General features: G+C 41.9%; 1 protein-coding gene across 1 annotated transcript in view; it reads right to left on the minus strand.

The window, feature by feature from the left end:
• Window positions 1-22,638, minus strand: part of fam91a1 (family with sequence similarity 91 member A1) — a 34,030-nt gene that overhangs the window by 5,799 nt on the left and 5,593 nt on the right. Inside the window, exons 5-19 of the mRNA XM_050034589.1 lie at window positions 19,636-19,703; window positions 18,295-18,408; window positions 17,267-17,357; window positions 13,727-13,789; window positions 13,311-13,417; window positions 13,101-13,139; window positions 10,811-10,923; window positions 10,312-10,418; window positions 8,623-8,735; window positions 8,396-8,482; window positions 8,072-8,201; window positions 4,403-4,551; window positions 3,609-3,743; window positions 1,987-2,100; window positions 1,737-1,809 (exon numbers count right to left, since the gene is read on the minus strand). Coding sequence (XP_049890546.1) covers window positions 1,737-1,809; window positions 1,987-2,100; window positions 3,609-3,743; window positions 4,403-4,551; window positions 8,072-8,201; window positions 8,396-8,482; window positions 8,623-8,735; window positions 10,312-10,418; window positions 10,811-10,923; window positions 13,101-13,139; window positions 13,311-13,417; window positions 13,727-13,789; window positions 17,267-17,357; window positions 18,295-18,408; window positions 19,636-19,703 — 1,503 coding nt within the window. The remainder of the gene's footprint in view (window positions 1-1,736; window positions 1,810-1,986; window positions 2,101-3,608; window positions 3,744-4,402; window positions 4,552-8,071; window positions 8,202-8,395; window positions 8,483-8,622; window positions 8,736-10,311; window positions 10,419-10,810; window positions 10,924-13,100; window positions 13,140-13,310; window positions 13,418-13,726; window positions 13,790-17,266; window positions 17,358-18,294; window positions 18,409-19,635; window positions 19,704-22,638) is intronic.

Consider the following 22,638-nt stretch of genomic DNA (forward strand, 5'->3'; position numbering starts at 1 on the left):
AGGAAGAGCTTGGCTTTTTTTGAAGTGGAGTTGTATGACGTAGGTTTTCTTGAAACATCAAAATAAAACACTAACAGCAAATGCACAGGAAGAAAAAAACATTGGCGGTGGCACAGAAGAGTAAAAGTTACCCATAGGTTATAGACATATGACAGAGCGACTCAGTTAACCTGTCTGACTATTATCCATTCACTTTCATTTTTCAATCAGACTAATGACAGGTTGCCAGATTTTCTAATAGAGTTGTACAGTATGAGGTACTTATCCAGGGTCAGTGTATTACATACAGTAGATGGTGGTCAGCATGCTCCCAGTGTGGGGAGTAGGCAAGAGTAATGCCACAGAAGCTAAACTGCTGTGGACAGGGCAGCAGCAAAATATATTTTAGGCACCTTAAAACAACATCAGTATCAGTTTAGATGCACTGTTTATTTAGAATATTTTCCCCGCCTTACCTTGCTGTCAAACAGAACTGAAGCCGTTATATCGCTTTCTTCAAAGCCACCAGACTCCCGTGAGAATAACAGTAATTTTACCTTGCAGAACACAGGAGCTGCTGGTCTACTGCTGCCTCGATTGGTTAGTTTGTTTGTGTCTCTTTGGTGTTTTAAATGGCTAGTTTGGACTCTACAAAAGCACACAGTAACACAAACAAAGTAACTAATCGAGGCAGCGGTAGACCAGCAACTCCTGTGTTCTGCGAGGTAAAATTACTGTTTTGTCAATGGAGGCTAGTGGCTTTCAAGAGAGCACAGATAACAGCTTCAGATCCCCGTCAGAAAGGGCTGTCGGACAGCAAGGTAAAGCAGTGAAAATATTCTAAATATAGTGTACACTTAAACTAATATTATGTTTTTTACTGTCAAACCCGTCCACAGCAGAATATTGCTTAGTTACTGTGTTAATACTCTTGCCTGCATCTCCAAACTGACGATGTGCCGACCGCCATCTACTGTAGGTAACACACTGACTACAGATAAGTACCTCATGAAACCCCACCTCTAAAAATCTGAACTATCCCTTTAATATCTGTGTGACACTTCATTCATGTAAAATCTGTTTCTCCACGGGGTGTAATATTGTGACAGCACATGTATTAGAGGGGATGAGTGTTAGTGTTAAGCTTCACACACAAATTCACAAGAGAAGGATTTGAGGGGATTCAAATCCTTTTTATGATGTTTGATGAGTTAAAACCCTCAAAGCCAAAAACTGAATATTTGAGTCACCAGAGAAAGGAGCGCAGCTTGACTGAGGTTGTGTTAATCATTTACGCTCAACGTGGCAGTGACAGAACACTAATATTGATATTATGAGTGTTATTATATTATCTGTTAATAAATTAATCCTGTTTGCCCAAGAAAAATATGGCTTTACCTTCCTGACCGTGAAGTCAAGGAATGCGAACAGCAATAAAAGGTGAATGACAAAGTCTGCCATTCCTTTCTAAGATAGCTTATACTGATTTTCATTCAGTGGTTTTGAGGCCTTTTATTTTTTTTGAGTGAACGACACCGGCTTAAAAACAGCACTGTGATTGAAGCAAAATCACTGTTTAACATTCTCTTTTAAAGTGTAAATAGACAATCATTCAGTTTTGTTTTTATATAATATGTTACTCATAAGACCTTGTAAATAAATAAAGCTTCAGGACTTGCACTGAATTACTTTGACTTCATTTGTCACATGAAGTCACAAGAACTTCTCACTGATGTTATCCACATATAAGAACTCACCTCCTTTCAGATCTTCTGCATCAAAGGGGAACGGGATGTGAACCGTTTCTCCATGGCCGTGTATACCGTGACCCTGATGGTGACACACACACGCACATACAGTACAGTTTATATATCCACACGGTGGCACCACATATGTTATTACTGAAAACACAGAGAGTAAATACGTAACGTTAGACGATGCAATATTCACAAGTTAAATTTCAAGCGACTGAGCCAAAAACAAAGGCAACGTAATGTGTGTGTTCACCTGGATTAGTACAGCAGAGTGTGTGAGGGCATCGTTGAGCATGGTAAGCACATTGGACGTAGGCACGACTCCAGGGTCATGACCCCAGGAGGTGATCAACAACCTGTCGTAGGTCTGGACAGAGAAAAACAGGTCAAGGAAAGGATTCTTCCACAGTCGCTGATCACTGAAACTGTGGTGCAAAGGTGCGAGGCATCATGGGAGTACAAAAGCTCACCACTCACCCCACTGAGGAGTGATATATAATGAAAGAATGTATTTAATGTAATATAAAACTTCAAAGACTCTTGACACAAGGTAGAGGGAAATGCTTTAGTACCTCTGTCCTCTAGAAACGATAACAAACATACATAATCTCAGTTGAAAGAGAGGAAACATCACTCCACACTCACTCAACTTCTCAACCTTTCACTATGTTAACTATTAACTGATTAAAATAATTAAACCTCCACCCTGCGGCTGATTTTACATGTCATGACACTCACATGGCTTTCCCTAACTGAGTCATCGCTGTTCCACAACATTAAGGTGTTGTTTTATTCTTTTCTAGTTTCCACTCTCAAAGTAACTAAGGAGTAAATCCCACAGTTAAACGTATACTGTGCAGGATTTTCCTAAAAAACCTAAGTAATCCGTCTCAATTATCACTTATGACCCACTAGAGGTGTTTGTATTTAACTGTAGAGACTCTGCCCCCTGCCTGCATTTTCTTATTTTATTCTAATTTTGTTCCAGACATTCCTGGGTGCAGCGCGCAAGTGAGGTTGGGACTTTATAAAAAGGTAGAGACCAGGTGCCACACTGTGAGCAGCACTCATCCAAGATGAAGCTACGAAAAATGTGTACTGTTTAGCTAAACAGCTAAACAGTACACTAAAATATGTTTCTGAAAACAGCTGAAGTGACAGATAGGCAATGCAGAATCTTTGATCAGCGCTGCCCAGTTTGACAGTTTGACCGCAGTTGATGAGCAACGTTGTTGTTTTCGTTTAAATGCGGTAAGGCCATTGGAAGCACTACAAGCTAGTAGAGTGTTTCATTTCATGCTGTTTGAATATAGTTACAGTTTTTTGGTTATAAATACAGTTTTAAATGGAATACAATGACAAGCACACAACAAGTAGAAAAATACACGCTGCTATGTTCCAATAAAGTGACCCACTTCCATGATATTACCTGTGCTCCCTTGAGAATTAACTCCATCAGATTCTCTTTTGTTCCCTGTCTCACATTCCCAGGATAGTTTAAAAATTCCAAGACCATCAGGAAGCCTTGGAGGGAGGAAATGCAGGTGCACGCTGTGGTATGATTGTAAATGTGATATGCCAGGTTAAAAAATGAAGGTTGACGGGGACAAAGGAAACAGCCTTGAATCTTACCATTACCATGGAAAATGGCAAGGTCAAAATGTTAAAGGACAGGAGTCCTTATGAAAGTGACACTGTCCAACCACACCTTTGTTCAGGCTTAACGTTTTTCTTATCACATGTGGGGCGGGCTGTTATTATCTGACAGGTTTCTTCAGCTCAGATAGTATCTGTATCAGCACACATTTACTTTTTCAGCCGTGTACCTGCTCTTGCTTAACCTTCCTACTTGATTAATTATTAGTTTGGACAAACCTGGAATATGTCTGGCAGTTTGCGGAGCCGGGATCCTTTGGAGAGCAGCAGAGACGGCGGGCCTTGGCCGGTCACATTGTACAGGTATAGCTTGAACCAGATGGAGCTCACCTCAGGGATGGCCGGGCCAATGTGCTGCAGGGAGAAACAAACATGTACACTGTGTAAGTTCACAGGAGCAGAACTAATGCATATACATGTGCACACATCCTAAGAGAGTTTCATTTCTTCCACATATTTCAAATAAACAAAAAAAGTAACAGAGACAAAGGAGAATAATTGTGTCTGTGTTGTTCCACTGTTGGAAAAGCAGAATTTGAAGCTGCTATTAGAGATGTGAGCAGAAAACAAAGAAAGGAATTCATTGAATTCCACTTCACTGAGTCGCAGCAGTGTGAGAATAAACAGCAGCGTGAATGGCACAACAAGAGTTTAACTTCTTTCCCTCCGTCTCTCTGAGCTCAGCTAGAAAGCTGGAGTGTGGCCAGGCAGAGGAATTACTCATGAGCCTTGCCTCCCTTCCTCCCTCTCTCTTTGTGTAGCCTTGTTGTTCGGGGCAACTGCAGGCTGAGTGCCCGCAAAGCGTACCCACACAGCCACAAATCACTGCGGGCACACAAGTGTGTACACACAGCAAGAGGACAAACACAACCAAACAGAGCACACACACACACACACGCATGAACTGTCGACTAAAACACAAGCACACATCTATAAGACAGTCAGCATTTGATTCAACGTCCCAGCAAGACGCACAGTAACCCCTCTGCTCTCCCTCCCTCCAGGTGTCATACCTGAGGCGTGCAGCTGCTGATGGGTCTGATCTCGTTGCTGAGCGGCGCCATCGAGACCAGCAGCTTGTAGTTCTTGTTGAGGACACGGCTGCAGGTGGCTTGGTCCAGACCCAGCAGGCTCTCGCAGCGCAACATGTCCAAGGGGAAACCTGGTTGAGGGAAAAAACAGGGACAGTTAAAATTCCACACACAACAGCCTGGGTGCTGAGACTAAGTCAGTGAGTGTATGCATGTAGTCTGCATTCTTGTGTCTTCTGGGACGTGACTGAAGTAACTGCATGGATAGTAGCAGAACAGAAGCAAGCAATGGCTAAACATTTTGTGAGCTGCTTCCCCCTGTTTCTAGTCTTCATGCTAGCCAGTGGTGTAGTCAAGACCACCTTAACCCAGACAGAGTCATGGCCAAGACAAAAGTGTATCAAGACTAAGACAAGACAAAGACTTTGAGGGGTTGAGATCACGTCAAGACCAGAACAGTGCGAGTCCTGCACAGCATTACAATAAATGTGGAACATGCAAACAATAGGCACTCCTAAAAACTGATCTGAAAAATCTACATTCCCATAAAAACACCCACTAAAACAAAAGAAGCTTCCTCTTCATTCACCTCTTTTATCCCTGTACTGTAAATAAGCCTATATATACTGTATCTGTATATATGTATGTATAAGTGTCATCAGAAATGTCTTGACTAAATAATCAAACAACAGTACAGAGGTGAATTTTATGTTTTACATGAGCAAACAAGGAACTGAAATCAACTTAACCATCTATATTCAGCGCTCCTTTTTTAGCGATAGTGATGTCCCTGCAGCTGTAGTCTTGACTGGAGACCAAGACCAATTGCGAGTACTACAACACTGAGCTAAATAGCCACTTAATATATATCGATCACACATGAGACAACTGTTCCTTTAAATTGGATGTCTACAGGTATCCAACACTTAAATTAAATGCTTTTTAAGACATATTCATGATAATTTTTTTTTTTTCCAAATTTAAGACTGACATTTGGGCATTTATACAGGTAAGTAGTGTATCTGTAGGCCCATGCAGAGGAAGGTTTTATGTAGGAATATTAGAGTGAGTTAGGTCGATCTACATTTTGCCAACAGGTTAAGTGCAAGGATTTGAAGGAGGATTTGTAGATTTTCACGCACAAAGGCTTGACTCATTTTGACAAAAAGAAATTAACGATAAATTAAATGTTCGTGGCAATTAAGGTCTCGCAAATTCAAATTTAAGACTACTGAATTCTTTTAAGATATAATATCTATAAAAAGAATAGAAGACATTTTAAGGCTTTTTAAGAATTTTAAGAAGCACAGAAAGAGAGCAAATTAAGGTCCTTGAAATTAATCTGCAAAGTGTGGATACATCAAATAATAATGGTGTTGAAGAGCAGTGGATCTCATCCAAAAAGCACAGTAAGATTCTTCGTTTATAGCCATGGTGTTAAGCAAAGTGTTAGCTCCAAGGTGACTTGTAAAGAACGTCTTCTCAAAGGACACAAGTGTCAACTTGGCTTTCCTGGATTTAATAATAACATCTTGCCTCCTAGATATAAATCCAAGAGGTGTCTATGAAATGCTAATGGTGATAATTAATGAGATAAATCAGTATCAGAGTTGAGTTTTGCAGATGTAATGACTGGGACTCAGACAGGTCAAGAGCTTGATGTTTATATTTTATTCCACCACACAGAGTGGAACAAACCCTTTAAAAGCCAATTACAATACACAATGAGACTGCTGCATCATAGTGTATTTTCCAAAAGAGGTTTAGATGTTGACTTTTGCCGTGCAGTGATGATATATTATTATAATAATTTCTATCATTGTGGGCTTAGTTTAGCCTCAGGCAGCGGGCTCTCAGTGCGCTCGCTCCTCAGCAGACGCCTGGAGCCGCAGCTGAGGACGACTGAGAGATAAGACAATCAGAAGTGAGGCATGCTGCCAAACCAAACAAACAGCATCTGGTGGAAACAACGGCGGCTACATGGAAACTCAGAGATTTGCTTTGTCGTCATTGGAGGACTCATTCTCTCCTGCTCCCCCTGGAGACACCAGCAGAACAACAAAGCCTCACTCTGGACTGACAGGCATGTGTGACCATATTCAAGAGAAAATATTCAGACACAAGTGACTCGCCAAACACACACGAGTGACACGTTTGTTAAAAGCAGTACAAACAGAAGATTCACTTCCTCTTTGTTGCTTTCAAAAGAGTTTCCAGAAGTTTCACATGAAAATAACTTTTGAATGCTTCATCACTTATTGATTCATTTTTAAAGACCACTAAACAAGTTTAAGTAGTGGAATAGGAGTCATTTACATTGGTTGTCTGCCACTAATGATAGCCCCAAATATATCCTTCCAATAATAGAAAGGCAAGACGAAACTTGGAAGAAAGTGTAAACTGTTAATTTGTTGACAATTAGCAGGTTACCCCTCAAATTATTTTTACCCAGACTGTTGCACGATTGATTTCTGTTTTCACCTGAATTTCATATTATTCTTATTACTTAGATAAACTGAAACATTTGTGTTGTGTCACTGAAAATAATGAGCCATTTGTGCTTTGAATTATACACACATACCAACAGGCACTCACACTCCTTCTGCCACGTTCACTCTGCACATCCCAGCTTAAATTTCTGTTTGATTGATATTTGCAGATTTGAAAGTGATTTTGAAACAACCATTACAAAACATTGGCTGCATTTGTATCACAGATTATGTCAACTGTTGGCAACAAACTAGCAACAAAGCACGAAGGGAGCTGTGTGCAGACAGCAGATATGAGTTTCTGTTTCATTAGCTTGCTATTGTTGATGCTGCGAAGGCAATGAGAACTTAAGACTAAAACCAGCATGCAAGCCGTGTAATAATACACAAAAACAAATCTGTGGCTGCATTCACAAACATTGTGAGAATACTCTGAAATGAGCTGCTAAGTTAGCCTAAAAATTTCCAGCAAGGAGTCCTAACTTAGGAGTGAAATAGAAAAATTCTCAGAGCCACTCTGGTTGCCCTTCTGTGAGCCTGCCAGGTGTGGACATCTGGCGGAAATGAAATGAGCTGCGTCACAATATGAGACTGTGAAAGCGCTTAATTGTTTGTGTGATCACTCTGCTAATGGAAGGTTGTGACAGACCCAAGTCATCACTGCTGCACTGGTGCATTTTCCCAGTCGCCAAATGTGTTAGTGTTGTGATCACTTTCATTTCTGGCGTTATTTCGTTATTGCGATGGGAGGAAGATGTGAGCACATCTCTAATGACATCAGCCACAAGCATTATCCTGCAGGATCCAATCTGTGGTGTTTCATTAACTTCGTTCAGTGTTTGGGGAATATTTCACCTACCTCTGTCTTTCCACCGTTTTCTCCTCTGCTTAAGAAACTGATAAGCTTCTAAAAAGTCCTCCTCCCTGCTCCTGACAGGTTTTTTTTTTACCTTAGGAGCGGTCTTAATGTCTAAGATGCTTTGTGAATAACTTTTATCTTTACCACGGCCTAGTCTTAACTGTAAGGGGAAATTCTTAAAAAGCGTCATAATTCTAGTGTTGTCACTGGGAGCAACTCTTTGTACGATGCCTGTATGATGCCTGGATCTTGCCTGTATTTAACCATAAAGGTGATGAAAGGAGGGTGTAACTGTATAATTACCTATATTTGGGATATCAGGTCCCTGGTCCTGAGTGAGTTCTTTGTTGTAGCGCAAGAAAAGGATGGTGTTTTTCAGGGTCAGAGCGTGGTCAAAGTAACGCTGGGCCTCGCCCTCTGCTGTGCTCTCCACCTGGAGACAGAGAAACCAAGACACGAATTCAAGTAGAGTGTTTGTGTGCATTTACAGTATGAAGTATTCCTGTGAGAACATCAATGTATAATGTATCTTCTATATCAATTTATTATCCTTTGGTTTTTTATGGCAGAGCTACACTAGATACACAACCAAATCTTTATTTTCTTTGTTTCCATCGCTGGTCTCACCTTCTCTAACTCAGCCAGGAAGCTGTCCAGAGTCTCGTCAGACAGCTTACCCACCTCGAACATGGTCACGGCATGACTCTTCAGGTTCTGACAGAGGGACAAAGACACAGAGGATTCAACAATGTACAGTCCATGTCTAACTTTGATATAGATATTAATGTCTCTATTAAGCATTTTAATTTTGAGAATCTGTGTGTGTTTTCTCATGTTCACATCAGGTCACTAACCGGAGACAGGTTGCCCATCATAAGGAAGGCTGTGAGAGTGGAGTCAAAAAGGAAGGCAATCCTCTTTGTGGGTGCAGCTGGGATGCTCAGGCTGCTTACACTTCCTGTGTCTCCTACAGAGACAGAAAAGAAGACATATAACAAGAGAAACAGCTCTGTACAAGAACACTAAAGGTGCAGTCAACGATGCTGATCCAATGCAGGTTTGTCAAATTCAGCAAATATCTTCTGACAGTCCGCTAGCTGTCCGTTCTGTGTTCAGAAAAAGCCCTGGCTCTGTAGATGGTACACACACAAAGTGGCTCGGGATGAGCAACAGGGGGCGTTCATGCTCGTGGACAGGTCAAGGGAAAGATCATGGACGTATAAAGAGAAAGGCAGTGGGAGCGAGAGGGGCGCTTCTGAAGGAGCACTGACGGAAGGAGCGCATGAGTTCGGGTGTTGAGATCAAATATCACAAGTCTTTCCTCAGAATCACTGACTCCACCTTTAGGCGGCGATCACACCGAGATGAAAGGCTAGAAACGCGACGCCAGTAAAACCATTGCTTTCCTATGATACGGTGCGTCTGACCGGCGTTCAAGCGTCTTTTTAGACGGGCGTTTTTGTAGACACTTCTTTTTAGACGCGCATAGATGCTGAAAAGTTAAAAGCATCAGATGCCAGTAGCTAGCGTGCATTGAATAAGCGCTTCCAGCGTTTCAAGCATCTTTGAAGCGTCCGCGTCTCTAGCGTCTCATTTCTGTGTGATCGCCCCCTTAGAGGGACAGTTCACCCCAAATCAAAATTAGATATTTTTCCTCTTACACGTAGTGCTATTTATCAATTTCATGTAGGAACTCTTTTCAAACTACACCCACCAGCCGTATCATTGCGCAGAAGAAAGCATGCATCTACTGCTAGGTCACCTAGCACCACTGAGCTAGCCAACATTACAGCTCAGCCAAGGAGGACGCCATTAATGTTTACATCTCATGCTGTCATGAGCACAAGCCTCTCATTGGATTATGGATTATCTTAATTTAAGAAACCAGGTCATGATTTCTAGAGAGAGTGACTGCTGTTGAGGTTTTCAAAGTAGTTATTGGCATTTTGAGCACCACAAGCCAAGTGTCATCTAAGGAAGACATCTCAACGGCTGATATGTCCCACACTCACACCAGAACAATCCAGATAGCTCTACAAGTGAGACGAAAAATACGTTTTTTGGATTTTGGGGTGAACTGTCCCTTTAATAAATGTAATAGCTGCTTGGTTGTGATATGACATTAATCATACAAGCTTGTGATTCAATGAAAATGAAATGTGCTTACAAAGACCAACCCAGACCACTGTCTCTTCCTCAAATTAATGTAATTCTAATAGATTATTAAAATGTATATGTGGTTGATGAACAGCCACTTTGATAATATCCAAATTATTAGTCTGTGCAACCCAACAGCTTTATGCCTTCACAGGCATAACACAGTTAAAATTAGTCCACAAATGAAACCTTTTTAGACAAACACCTATTAATGTGAGAATTACTTTCCGAAGCATGACTGAGCTTTCTTAGGGATTAATTTGCACCGCTGCTTCAAAACTTGAGAAGTAACATCCAGAAAGTACTTTGTGTGCATACATTAAGATGTGAAATTATTTGCATACACTGCAGCGTTTCTGTGTGAGTGCGTTTGAGGCCACACAGACCTTCTTCCAGACTGGTGGTGTCGGTGTCGGTGGCTGAGGAGCCGCCCTCCATGACAGGACTGCCCTGCTCCCAGGACAGCAGCATCTTCTGAGGGTCCATGGTGCTCCTAACACAGAGGACAGAGCCACAGTGATTAATCTAAAAAGCACTCTCACATCCAAGTGTAGTGGTTTATTAAACCAAAATTAATGAGACAGTTTAACATTTAGAAAAACTTTTCTTTCCCCCATGGTGAGTGAGCTTAAATGATTTACAAGGTGGGTGTCGGTGGTGGACAAATGGATGCTGGAGACCTCAACTGTTGTAATTTTCTTCCCAGACTAAGCATCCCAAAATACCTTTGATTCATTGAATGTAATTACATTTTTGGAGGGAAAAAATTGCGCCTAAAAATTTAAACTAACACAAGTTAATAGGTGAATGTGGTTAAATACATGGCACCACTTCCATTCTTCTTTAAGAAGTGGTGATTGGTTGGTATTGGCTGCCTGTACATACTTGAGTCTGTTGAGAGATGGGGCGTTCTTCCAGGTGGGGTGGAGCTGCTCTGAGCTGATAACCTGACCTTTCTTTACAGCGAAGCCGAGGCGACAGTACATGGAAACTGCATTCTGATGAAACACAGTAAAAACACAGTCAAATGATGCAGAAATCTGACACTCTTTCACTGCCATAGACCATCAACCTGTGACATGTTACCCTCCTGGACTTTTTCTGTTCAGGTGGGGCCAGACAATGAGAACGGGGAATAAAATAAGAGAGATAAAGAGGATCACACCACTTAACTCGCAGGAAAATGTGATGAGATTGTGGCTGGAAAAAATGTTAGCTCCTCTTTTCACACAGACTTCTCCATTCTTTGGTGGAGGGATTGGTCAGAAGCCGAAGGACAGCGTACATGGTCACAGCTATTGCAAATTTGCACTTGTTTCCTATAAGACTGCTGATGTAACATCATCTCAAAGTGGTGAGCGGTGATCGTTTATTTTAAGGAGTTGTTGCCGATAACTTATGTTTGCTGTTGACATTTTTGACTGATTATTTTTCTCCGACAGAGCATCAGTGGAAATAACAGACACTGTGTTGCCTACGTTTAGTCAGGCACACTCAGGAAGCAAAGATTTTCATTTAAGTGTTTCAGACTTCAGAACAATCGTTACAACGTGAAGTATGGATTGAGTGTGTAATCCAAAGATGTAACCACTTCGATGGACTTGGTTCGCCAGTTATAAGTAGATTGCTTCTATATCACATGATCAATTCAATCAATGCTGATTTGCGAGGGTCTAAAAGAGACTACCTGAACTCTCTCTTGGGTGATGCTCTCTCTACTTTTGAGGGTTTGCATTCTATAATGTTTTTTATGTCATGTTTAAGTCTTTCATGCTTATGTCTTATGTTTTTATTGTGTCCTGCTTGTGGATGGATGACAGATTGTGAGCTGGAGAAGCAAGACAAATTTCTGTGTAAACAGACAATAAAGTACTATCTTATCTTATCTTATCTTATCATTACTGAGTGTCTGGTGACTCTGTGGTAACACTGTGTACTTTCTACTAAACAGTTGATTGCCTTTTTTATTATTTCCTTAAATTACGCAGTCATCAGCTTGCTGCCTTGCCATTAAATCTTTCATTCAGTCTGAACAGACAGTCAAGTATGGTGGGCTTGATTGCTTTCTGCACCTCAACACCCCTGAGGTACAAGCTGAGGTCAACCTCTTATCATATCAAAAGAAGGCACAGCGAGGATTTATTTTTTATTTATTTTTTTTTTCAACTGACTCAAGCCACGAGGCAGTCATTACACAAGAGAACGTTAAACTCAAGTCACGATGGGAAAAGTTCTGCACAAAGAAAACCTCTCAGACATCTCAATCATCTCTGAAGTTACAGGGCTTCTCCTGGAGAATCGCTGCAACCGCTGCCTTCAGCCACTTCTCTTAAGTGCTGCTTTTCAGCGGCAGGAATGAAATGAGACCGAGGGACAGGGGAGTTCAGCTCTTCACACTGGAGGTCACAACGCAGAGAGGGAGTTTTGGCTCCATGTCTGATATAGAGTGAATAGGAAACTGGGGAAAACTGGGTCACACTCGAGCACCAATTCGACTGGAATGGTGCTGCTCAGCCCTCTGGTAGAGTCGTGGGGTATGATGGATCTATCCTGAAACAATGGGGGTGTGTGTCACTGCCTATCTCTCAGGTGTACATCTGTGTGAGTATGTATCCAGAATGAAAGAGACAAATTGTGCAGAAATATCTACTTGTGAGGCTCCATAACATCCCTACTTCTCTCAGTGGTTTGCACACAATTTCTTTTGAAATGCCTACAACAACAACAACAACAAGGAAAAAGATAGCAATGCCAACTGTGATAAAAAATTATATAATATATATCTATCCAACAAATTGCCAGCAGTCAGGTTTAATAATAGCATACCTTTGGAGAGCAGATTTAAAGGAACGAGGAACAAATATTACTGACAAATGGTTCTAATCTCTCAGATTTCACGCCAAACTTAAATCCAAAACATCAATTAGCAAAAAATGAAAAAGCAGTTCACTATATTTATTTATACTGCTACACTGTGAAGCATACAGAATCGAAAAGCATGTCTTCAAAACCAGAGGAACCGGAGGAAATTACCTCACTGTTTTGCCTCTGTCAATTTTAGAAAGTGCGACCATATTCCTAAGATCTACCGTTTTTCCTTCCTCTTGTGAAAAACAGTATTTGACTCTATCCATTACAAAAGGACTCTCACATTCTGCAGCAAATGGATACCCACCTTCACTAAGTCCAAGTCAATCTCCAACACGTTCGCCAGCTGAGAGGCACAGGGGGACGAAGGATCAGCAGAAAGAGAGAGAGAGAGAAAAAAGAAGTGCTCAGTTGAAAAGCTGATCGATAAACATACACACACACAGTCATATTACGATCAATGAGCACAGCGGGCGAAAAAACAAAACAAAACCTAAAAAAAATGTCTAAAGCCTACCTCCGCTACGTTTGTCTGCTCATCGATGGACACAAAGATTTTGTAGAGAAGTGTTTCAAAGTAATCGCCCTGGACACGGTTCATGACAAAGCCTTCCAGCGGGGGCACTGAAAGACAAAAAGAGTGATGAACAACCGCACAAACATTTCCGCAGATATTTCTTTTACACTCTTTTATTGAGCAATTGTATTGTTGTTTTTAAATACTGTATGTTTCTGTAGTGACACTAAAAGGCATCATTTCAGAACAGTTTATTACCCATAATGCTCGTTTGTGTTTCCACAGTTGTAATTTAGGAACATACAGCAGTGAGTCAGGGTAATTACTCGGAGGGGGGGTAATGGCAGGATGTTTAAACACACACACACACACACACACACACACACACACACACACACACACAGACACTGATGTACCTGAGATACAGCTGTCATCAGATATGGGAACATCCAAGTAGATGAAGCCCCGGTTGTACAAGCCTGGAGTGACAAAAAGAAACATATAATAATATAAATGATAAAAATAATATTAATACTAGGGAGACCAATATGATTTTTTCAGGGCAGATTCCAATACCGATTATTAGTAATCAAGGACACTGATAAACGATATTTGGAACCGATATACAGCGGGGGGGTTTCTCAGTGCCTGTGTCATCTTTTAATTGTTCCCAATGAGGACAGAGTGTATGCAGCTGCCTAGAGAAAAAGAAAAGTCGCCTCCAGCATCGTTTCACAGAGCGCTACGGCTTTTTCGTGCAGCTGCATCGAGCGCTTCAAGTTGAAATCTCTGAACTTTTAAGATAGGCACTGGTGATGTCACTGCTGCTCCTTTAACTGAGCCACTGTCACAATGAAGACAGATACGCAGGTTGTGGAAGCAGATCATCTGGTGGACACTGGGTGCTGCTGGTGAGTGTTTGTTTGGGGTAGCTCAGTCCATAGGGACTTGGGTTGGGAACCGGAAGGTCGCCTGTTCGAGTCCCCGTCCGGACCAAAATATGGAGCGTGGACTGGCAGCTGGAGAGGTGCCAGTTCACCTCTTGAGCAAGGCACCGAACCCCCCAACCGCTCGGGGCGCCTCACCAAGGGCAGCCCCCTCACTCTGACATCTCTCCAATTTGTGCATGTATAGGTCCTGTTTGTGCATGTGTGTGTCTTTCGGACCTGTGTGTAATTGACAAGTAAGAGTGAAAACATTGAATTTCTCCTCAGGGGGATTAATAAAGGAAATAAACTTAAACTTAACTTAAGCTTGTTGTTAGCTGTGTAATCAAGCCTCTGTCAACACAGCATTATGTTAGCTACCTCGCTAACATTGATGTAAGGATATTGTTGTCATAGAAACAAAACCCATGTGCAATGTGTCATTAAAGGAGCAATAAGCGAAATTCATCATTTCTAGATTGAAGGAATTAAAAAATTGCTATGTGAAGAACTAGAGGTGTAATTTCATCTGGAGTATAGCATGACCTCACACACCCTCTCTCTGTGTTGATCTCCAGCCCATTGTTTACAAGCCGGTCCGGTCTGCACATTCATGTACGTCCGGCTGCACATTCATGTACGTTCACGTGAACCCCCCCCCTTGGCCCTCCCTCCCTATAAAAGGCTACAGCCAGTGAGCAATGGCAGCGCATATTTTCGAAATGAAATGGCAGAGAGCGGAACGAAACCGGGGCTAACCGGTGCTTCCTCCACTTCACTCAGCTGTCCCACAGATCCGCTGCCTCTCCCACTTTAACCTCAATAATAATCCAGAGCTAGCTGGGAGTAGCTGGCGAGGCGTTAGCCGCAGCATGACCGGAGAGAAGCACAGCCAGTTAGCCTCCGCTAGCTTCCCAACTAGCCCCGTCTCTCTGTTTGGATCCAACCGGAGCACCGAGCCCTGGTTTGTTATTCAGGTTAAAGTGGGAAGAAGCAGCGGGTTTATCGGGCAGCTGAGTGAAGCTGGGTGAAGTGGAGGCTGTGGAGGAAACACCGGGATGGGTTAATGTCCGGAGCTTGAGCAGCCCGGAAGCCAGGCGGGCAGCCTGTGGGGGCTCTAGCCGACTCGGATCCTGGCTAGTGCTAACACCGGGAGCTAACGCTAACGTTCCTACTCTTCTCCGTGAGTGAGAGCAATGTTTTAGCCTAGCAGGCAGCCCGCGAGCCTGGCGGGCAGCCTGGCAGGCTGCTCAAGCTCCGGACATTAACCCATCCCGGTGTTTCCTCCGCAGCCTCCACTTGGGGGTGGGGGGTGGAGAGCAGAGGTAGAGGGAGGAGTGGCTCATGACACACTTTGTTTTGGTCTACAGGCAGTGCACAACAGCAAACCTAGCAGTGAAACGATTTCGCTTTTTGCCCCTTTAAAAAAGTGTTGACAGCTCTTCTTTTTTTTTTTTAACATTATCTAGAAAGGAAGAGCCGCTGCTCTTGCACCTTCTCGGCATGTATTGCAGCCTGCCTCTCCTGGTGCTGGTGTGTGTTATGCTCCCACAGGCACACTGCATTTTTAGACCTTTTCTTGACACTTTGGCAATATTGTCTTTGTTACATTAATGCCAATGATACTTCCTCAGCTGAAAACTGAAATTGAATTGAGATGGAGAGAGAGTGTGTTCTGACACCATACAAAAACTTTCTATGATTATGTAGTCCAGTGTTACTATGCAATTCTCTGGTTTATGAGTAAAGCGTATGAACTACACTGCAAACTTAAGTCTCTAACACGTACAGAGTGACAGCGGACTCATATGAGCGGGTCCACTATGTTGAACACCAATCCGCAGGTATGTCTGGTGTATGAAATATCTGCATAGTAAGCGATCAACCATGTTTATAGTTTATAAACTGCAGTTTATAACATCCATCGCCGCATCCAGGCACCATCTCACTCCCTCTTCCTCTCCTTTCAGTTCTTAAACTTGAACAACTGAAATTTTATCTGGTAACTATTATTAGACTAATGGAAGAACATCATCAGCAGAAACACTGGCTGTTTTTGCAAACTCAGTGTTAAAGATTGTGACTTTCGTTGGTTATCTTATTGACTTTTACTTTTAGTAAAAGGCCAACATAACTGTCTGTCTTTGCATACTGTATGTCTGTTTCCCGTCTGTTTTCACTCGTGCAAAATCAAACTGCCATCGTGGATAAATAAAGTTGTATCACATTGAACTGAATCTCGTTTAAACAGCTACTTGTATTCAAATTGCCTTAGGTTTCCTGTATGTAATTGTATTTGTTCCCCTTCAGTCACCAGCACACCAGTGTCTACCAAATTTGGAAGAAGAAAGACAGTGAAGCAATCTACTCTGAAATGCTTTTTGCAAGCTGTCACACAGTCCAGATGGAGTTATGGTACCTTATTAAAAAAATAAAGGCTGCATTTGGCTGTATTTTTGTAGTGCTTTTTGTCCAAAGTGCTTTAATATTTGCCTCACATTTATCAATCCACAATCAGCAAGCCAACATGTAAAGCTCTGGCCTGACCATCAGGAGCACAGTGGAAACTTCACACCTGCGCTTTTTCTTTTTCTTTACTTTTAATGCAGATTACCATCTAATTGGCATTTGTGTATTTATTACACTCATATTACATAATGACACAGACTGTTTCACTTATTGACTGTTTCGAAATACAATGCAGCTGTTTCATTACAGGGGCATTAAATGATCGGGAATTATTGATCCACTTAACAACGCGGCTTTAACCACACGTGCTTTCCCTGTGCACATTTGCTTTCTGTCTCCACTACTAACAGCCTCAAGCTTTGTGGAGACTATGTTTTTCATTGAGAGAAAATTACTTTTTGTCCCATCATGATTTTAATTTCAGTGAATTAGGAAACAAAATTAAATAAAGTTGTATTATTAGGAAACAAAGCGTAAACAAGATGTAGTCATCATTTTGAATTCAGCTCTGACTTTGATGATTCAGATACAGATGTTGCACAACACGTGACAGATACTCACTTAAAACCACGTTGTACTCCATCGATCCGGCCAGCTGAGGACCAGAATCTATCATCTTATCAATGGCTTTCTTCTCTGCTGGAGAACAGATCTGAAATTACACACATGAAACACACAACATTAGAGCATACCTGTGCATGTGGCTTTATGTAGAAAAAAATCATCTCCAGAGAACAACAGTGGTAGTGCAGTCCTTGGAGGATGAATACATTTGCATATTATAACTCTGAGGATTTTTTTTTCTTGAGGAGGGGAGAACTGATGGGGAGTTGGCAGATGTTTATTTTTAGTCAGGTGAGATCTCTGCTGTAGCTTGGTGGGTAACGTGTGTGAATTTCAATGAAAGTTCAGTGTGAAATCGAGCCAACACGTAGAATCAAGTCACTTCTTTTGTAGATCAATGACACATGTAATGTCCATAAAGGGGATGGAGGATTAAAAGAATAACCTGGACCTTCCTTAATGTATTAGCTGTGTAAGAACCGAACATGAACACATCCTCTTACTGTATCCATCCCAGCCTGCTATAGAGGTGGGCGATATGGCCATAATCTTCTATCATGGTATTTTGCGTTTTAGATCACAGTAACAGTATATATTACGATACAGCAACTGCTCTGTGAATTCAAGAAATAGTAAGAAACAGGTTAAAATAACCATATCATATCTCATCACATTTGATTAATATCTTTATTTGCCTCTCATGAGACAACATTTGAGTAAAAACAAAAGAATCAAAACAGTAAAGCTGATATTCTTTCAAGATGGCTTCAAGGTTCCTGAGAACAATAATTTTAAGTGTTACCAGTTAGTGTATCTGCAACTTTACTCTACACACACACTACATAGCCTTCCCCAAATAGTAGAAACCAATTGTCCACCACTGGATACATTTCTATCATCGCATAAAAAAAACTGTCACATCGTACAACCCCAGCCTGCTATCAATACAATTTAAATATCTAAACACATGCCTATTATCAAATTATTCTACAACGTGAAAAAGAAAAGCAAAGCTCTTATCTCACCCTGATATCGTCCTCGGTGATGTAGCCTGTCTGCGCCGTCCACCACGGCTCCACAGAGATCTCCACTGGTTTGGCTGGTAGCAGGTCCCGCGCTGATTTCCTGCGGAAGAATTTCTGACAAAGGAGGCAAACGGAGGAATATCAAGTCACTAAAATCTAATAAACATGGCAGTTAAATACTGATATTGTCATTTTTAAGAGAAAGGCGGGACAATATTTCCAAATATGCAGAAAATGTCATTTTAATGGCATTTTAGCTTGAGTGTGCTACATTTCCTGGCTTCTATAGTTACATATACAGCTGGATTAAATACTGACTACTCCCATTTGTGTTTCACACTGACCAGGGTTCCTACAAATTTTCAATTTCAAACTTAGTACTTTTCTTGACTCGAATTTCCAGACTGCTCGGTAGAATTTTCAGATCATATCTGACGTCTGAGCACAAATAGCCAGATGTTTATTATGCAAATAAATGGTTTTAAAAATACAACTGTTAACATGCATATAACATTTTGACTATGTGTGCTAATATGTTGCAGAATAATTGCTAGAGGATTATAGCTAGATACTGTAGCTCATACAAATCAATAAACACCAAACCCAGACAAGTTGATCACTGAAGGAAAAAGAACTGGAGGAAGTAAACTTACTGGTGCTGACTATGGTGGTATTATTTTCGCTTAAAACATTGGGTAAATTGCATTATAAATATAAAAGTAAATATGTTTAAGAATATTGAATAATTTGATTTTTACTGCAGCTGTGCATTTTTATTTATTGACAGTGTCCATGGCAACGATGACAAACGCAGTCAGAAGAGATAGTCAGTTTACTTTTCTAATAACAACATCCCTTCATAACTCATAAATGTTCAGACGATACTAATAGTTGGTTATTTGTGATGCTATTTGTACATGCAATTCAAAGATATTGCTGCATTTTCTTTCAAACTAATCTAGTCACAGACATCTGGATTCATTTCAGTTTCAAGGCACTTGGGGCCGAGCTGTGAGGCTGTGACATACAGGCGTAGAGGCAGGTCTGCGTAGGAGAGTGTGCTCAGTCACATGCCATACATCTTGCCTTGCTTTTGACGTCATCAAGCTCGCTCTGGCCCACACTCTCACACAGTGGTAAACATTTTTGATGCACTGGCTCCAAATGCCATACCCCCTTTTCTTTTCTTTCTTTTCTTTTTTTTCCATCCAGACCTTGAAATTACTAAAATGAAATTCTATACTTTTCCCTGACTAAATGTGCTAACGAGAACAAATCTATAAATTTAATGTATGATTTGTATTATGTCATTTAAAAGGCTACATTAGAAACATGTCTTACTTTGGAAGACCTGCACTGGTTCATCAGGTCGATGTACTGGTTTCTCCCAATGCCGAGCAACCGCAGACCTGTGGGATGATGAGAAAATGAGCAAGTCAGTAAAACTCAATCATGCCACAGTAACTGGCCATGAACTTGTAATCGCTGCACATTAACACCAAGGCAAATAAATCTGGCTGCAGTGCAGCCGCAAAAAGTGTCTCTGGCATTTTTCAATTACAGGCTCTGAGGCTTTACAGAAAAAAAATGAGAGAGAATTACAGGGAGAAGGAGGAAGTTTGAAAATTAGTTTTCCTGGATATTTCCAACTTCATATTGGAGGCACTTCGGAGAAAGACGGAGCTTGACGAGCGGTAACAGTGACTCATCCAAAGTCTGCTAAGGGAGTAGGTCCACACAAATACCCACACACCTTCTCTGAGACAAGCCCAACACGAACACACACACGCAAAAGCCCTACTAATCCATCTACCAACATACACAGAGGGATCTCTGAAGATATTAAGAGTGAGCGTGTGCATGCATTTTTGTCTATAATTAAATGAACACGTGTTTATGAGAAAATACAGAGTACAGTGGAGAGGTATGCAAATTTTGGCTCCAAATCCCACCTTGTCCACTCCTCCAGTCTATGATGCACAGGCCCGGAAAAGGCAGGGCAAAATGTGCTGGGAGAGCTGCCAATGCAAACTGGGACCAGTAAGGGATGCTCGCATTTTGGCCTCCAAACACAGCAGCATCCTACACACACATATCCTGCTGTTTCGCCGGGACACAGACACAACACACAAACATCCACCCACGTAAAACTCTCTCACACACACTCTCGCTGCCTCTCCATCCACCCACTTCTGCATGACACACTTCCAAAGCTCCTCCAGGGAGATTAGAGGAGAGAGGCCCCTGCGTGCATGGCTCCGACGGCCTGCTGGCAGCCTTCTGGCTCCACAGCGTGAAGGTTCTGTACAGCCAGGACTCACAGGTCAATGCCAAAGCCTGTTACACTTGACAGCCCGTGCACTTGACTTTCAGCTCTGACGCAGTTGTAATCTGATTTTGCGATCATTTCAAGATCACAGCTCCTCGGTGATGCAGTAACATATTAGATTTATCTGAGTCAATCCTTAAACCAGTTGGCCGGTGCTCTGGACTGTTATGGAAATACAAAGAAATGTTTTAGGTTGCTAGTCAGTGGGGTTTTAATCATTTAAAACAGGACAAGATTTTGGTATCAGAAGCGTTCCAGTCACCCTTTTAGCCTGTCTGTGCAGAAGGTAAAAAGTCTGTGTGAAGAGGTGCAACACTTTGTTTGTAATCCAATGTTGGAACCCATCGGTCATCATCTGCTGTCAGTTTAGCTTTATATAAGCTTTTAAGTTTATTAAGTTTAAGTTTAAGTTTATTTACTTTTATTAATCCCCCTGAGGAGAAATTCAATGTTTTCACTCTTGCTTGTCAATTACACACATGCACATGCATGTACATGCACACATACATGCACAAAGTGGAGAGATGTCAGAGTGAGGGGGCTGCCCTTGGTGAGGCGCCCCGAGTGGTTGGGGGGTTCGGTACCTTGCTCAAGGGCACCTCGGCGGTGCCCAGGAGGTGAACTGGCCCCTCTCCAGCCACCAGTCCACGCTCCATATTTTGGTCCGGACGGGGACAGGCGAACAGGCGACCCTCCGGTTCCCAACCCAAGTCCCTATGAACAGGCGACCCTCCGGTTCCCAACCCAAGTCCCTATGGACTGAGCTACTGCCGCCGCCCTTTTATTTGTCTGTTTTTATATGAAGATGTCTGTTTATAGAGATTAACCAAAATGGAAGGTGCACAGAAGAGGGAGTCTTGGCCCAGATATACACCGGCTACACCGGATTTCCACGATATATTGGCTGTTGCCCCAGGAGGCTTTATCATGGTCAGTCTGATAGACGATGGGTTCCAAGATGGTCGGTTTGAAAACCATTTCCTTCATAAACCATCAAAACCAGTGTGGGATTTGTTTGTTATTCGAGAGAAGTAGTAGTAAGCTTTCTGAGAAAACTCATGCCTCCACAACACAGAAGCAAATCGAAAACACTTGGAAGAAACAGATGCACTTGTCAAGAAAACTGAGCAACAGACATATGCTCCTCCTGCCAAAACACTCCAGCTGCCAATCTTCATCTTTATCGACAAACACAAAAACTACCCAACTTCCTAAAAACATGTAGATTGGCTTAAATTACTTCAGAAATGCTCTGTGTGAGAAAATCAGTTTTTCCTAAAGCTCTCTTCAAATTGCTTGTTTTGTCCGTCCAACCCTCCAACGCTAAAAGAGTCACTTTAAAATGATATGAAACAAAGAAAAACAGAGAATTCTCACAGTAAATGTTTGGGCAACAATTTACCAAAACAGTTAGCTTTCTGTCAGTTGACTAATCGATGGCCTCGGTTGTAGTTCTGAAGAACTGATATGCACTATGAATAATGCAACAGTGGCTACGGTTACATGATGGCTTCTCATTCGGAATGAAATAAATCTGAATGGAATCATTCGGAATTAAAGTCTTTCCAGGTAGTTTACATGAGAAATATTCATTCCAAATGAGGGTTTACACGGGAGATCAGTTTAATCGCCTTTATTCGGGTCTGCGCAAGGTTTGGGGCAGGGAAGGTTTCTGATTGGATAGGGGGCGGGGCGGATGTTACGTGTTTACATTTACCGGAAGAAAACACTGTAGTCCTCGCTCCGGATAACAAGATGCTTGACGACACCATTCTTAGTGCCTTTTTCGGGCGTGTTTTGCTTATATTCTTGAAGCAGCAGTACGACAACAACCTTGTTCTGCTAATGCTTCGTCTGTTGAGGAGGAGAAGGGAGGTAGAAGACCGTGCTGTGGCAAATGGAAACCGGTGAGTGCAACGAGTCCAACTGCTCTATCTCAGCTCGTTACTATGCAGCCCGTTGCTATGCACGCTATATACGTCATCGCGCCAGAAGGGCAAGGAAACGAGCATGCG

Source organism: Epinephelus moara, chromosome 22 (assembly GCF_006386435.1).
Source record: "Epinephelus moara isolate mb chromosome 22, YSFRI_EMoa_1.0, whole genome shotgun sequence".
NCBI lineage: Eukaryota > Metazoa > Chordata > Actinopteri > Perciformes > Serranidae > Epinephelus > Epinephelus moara.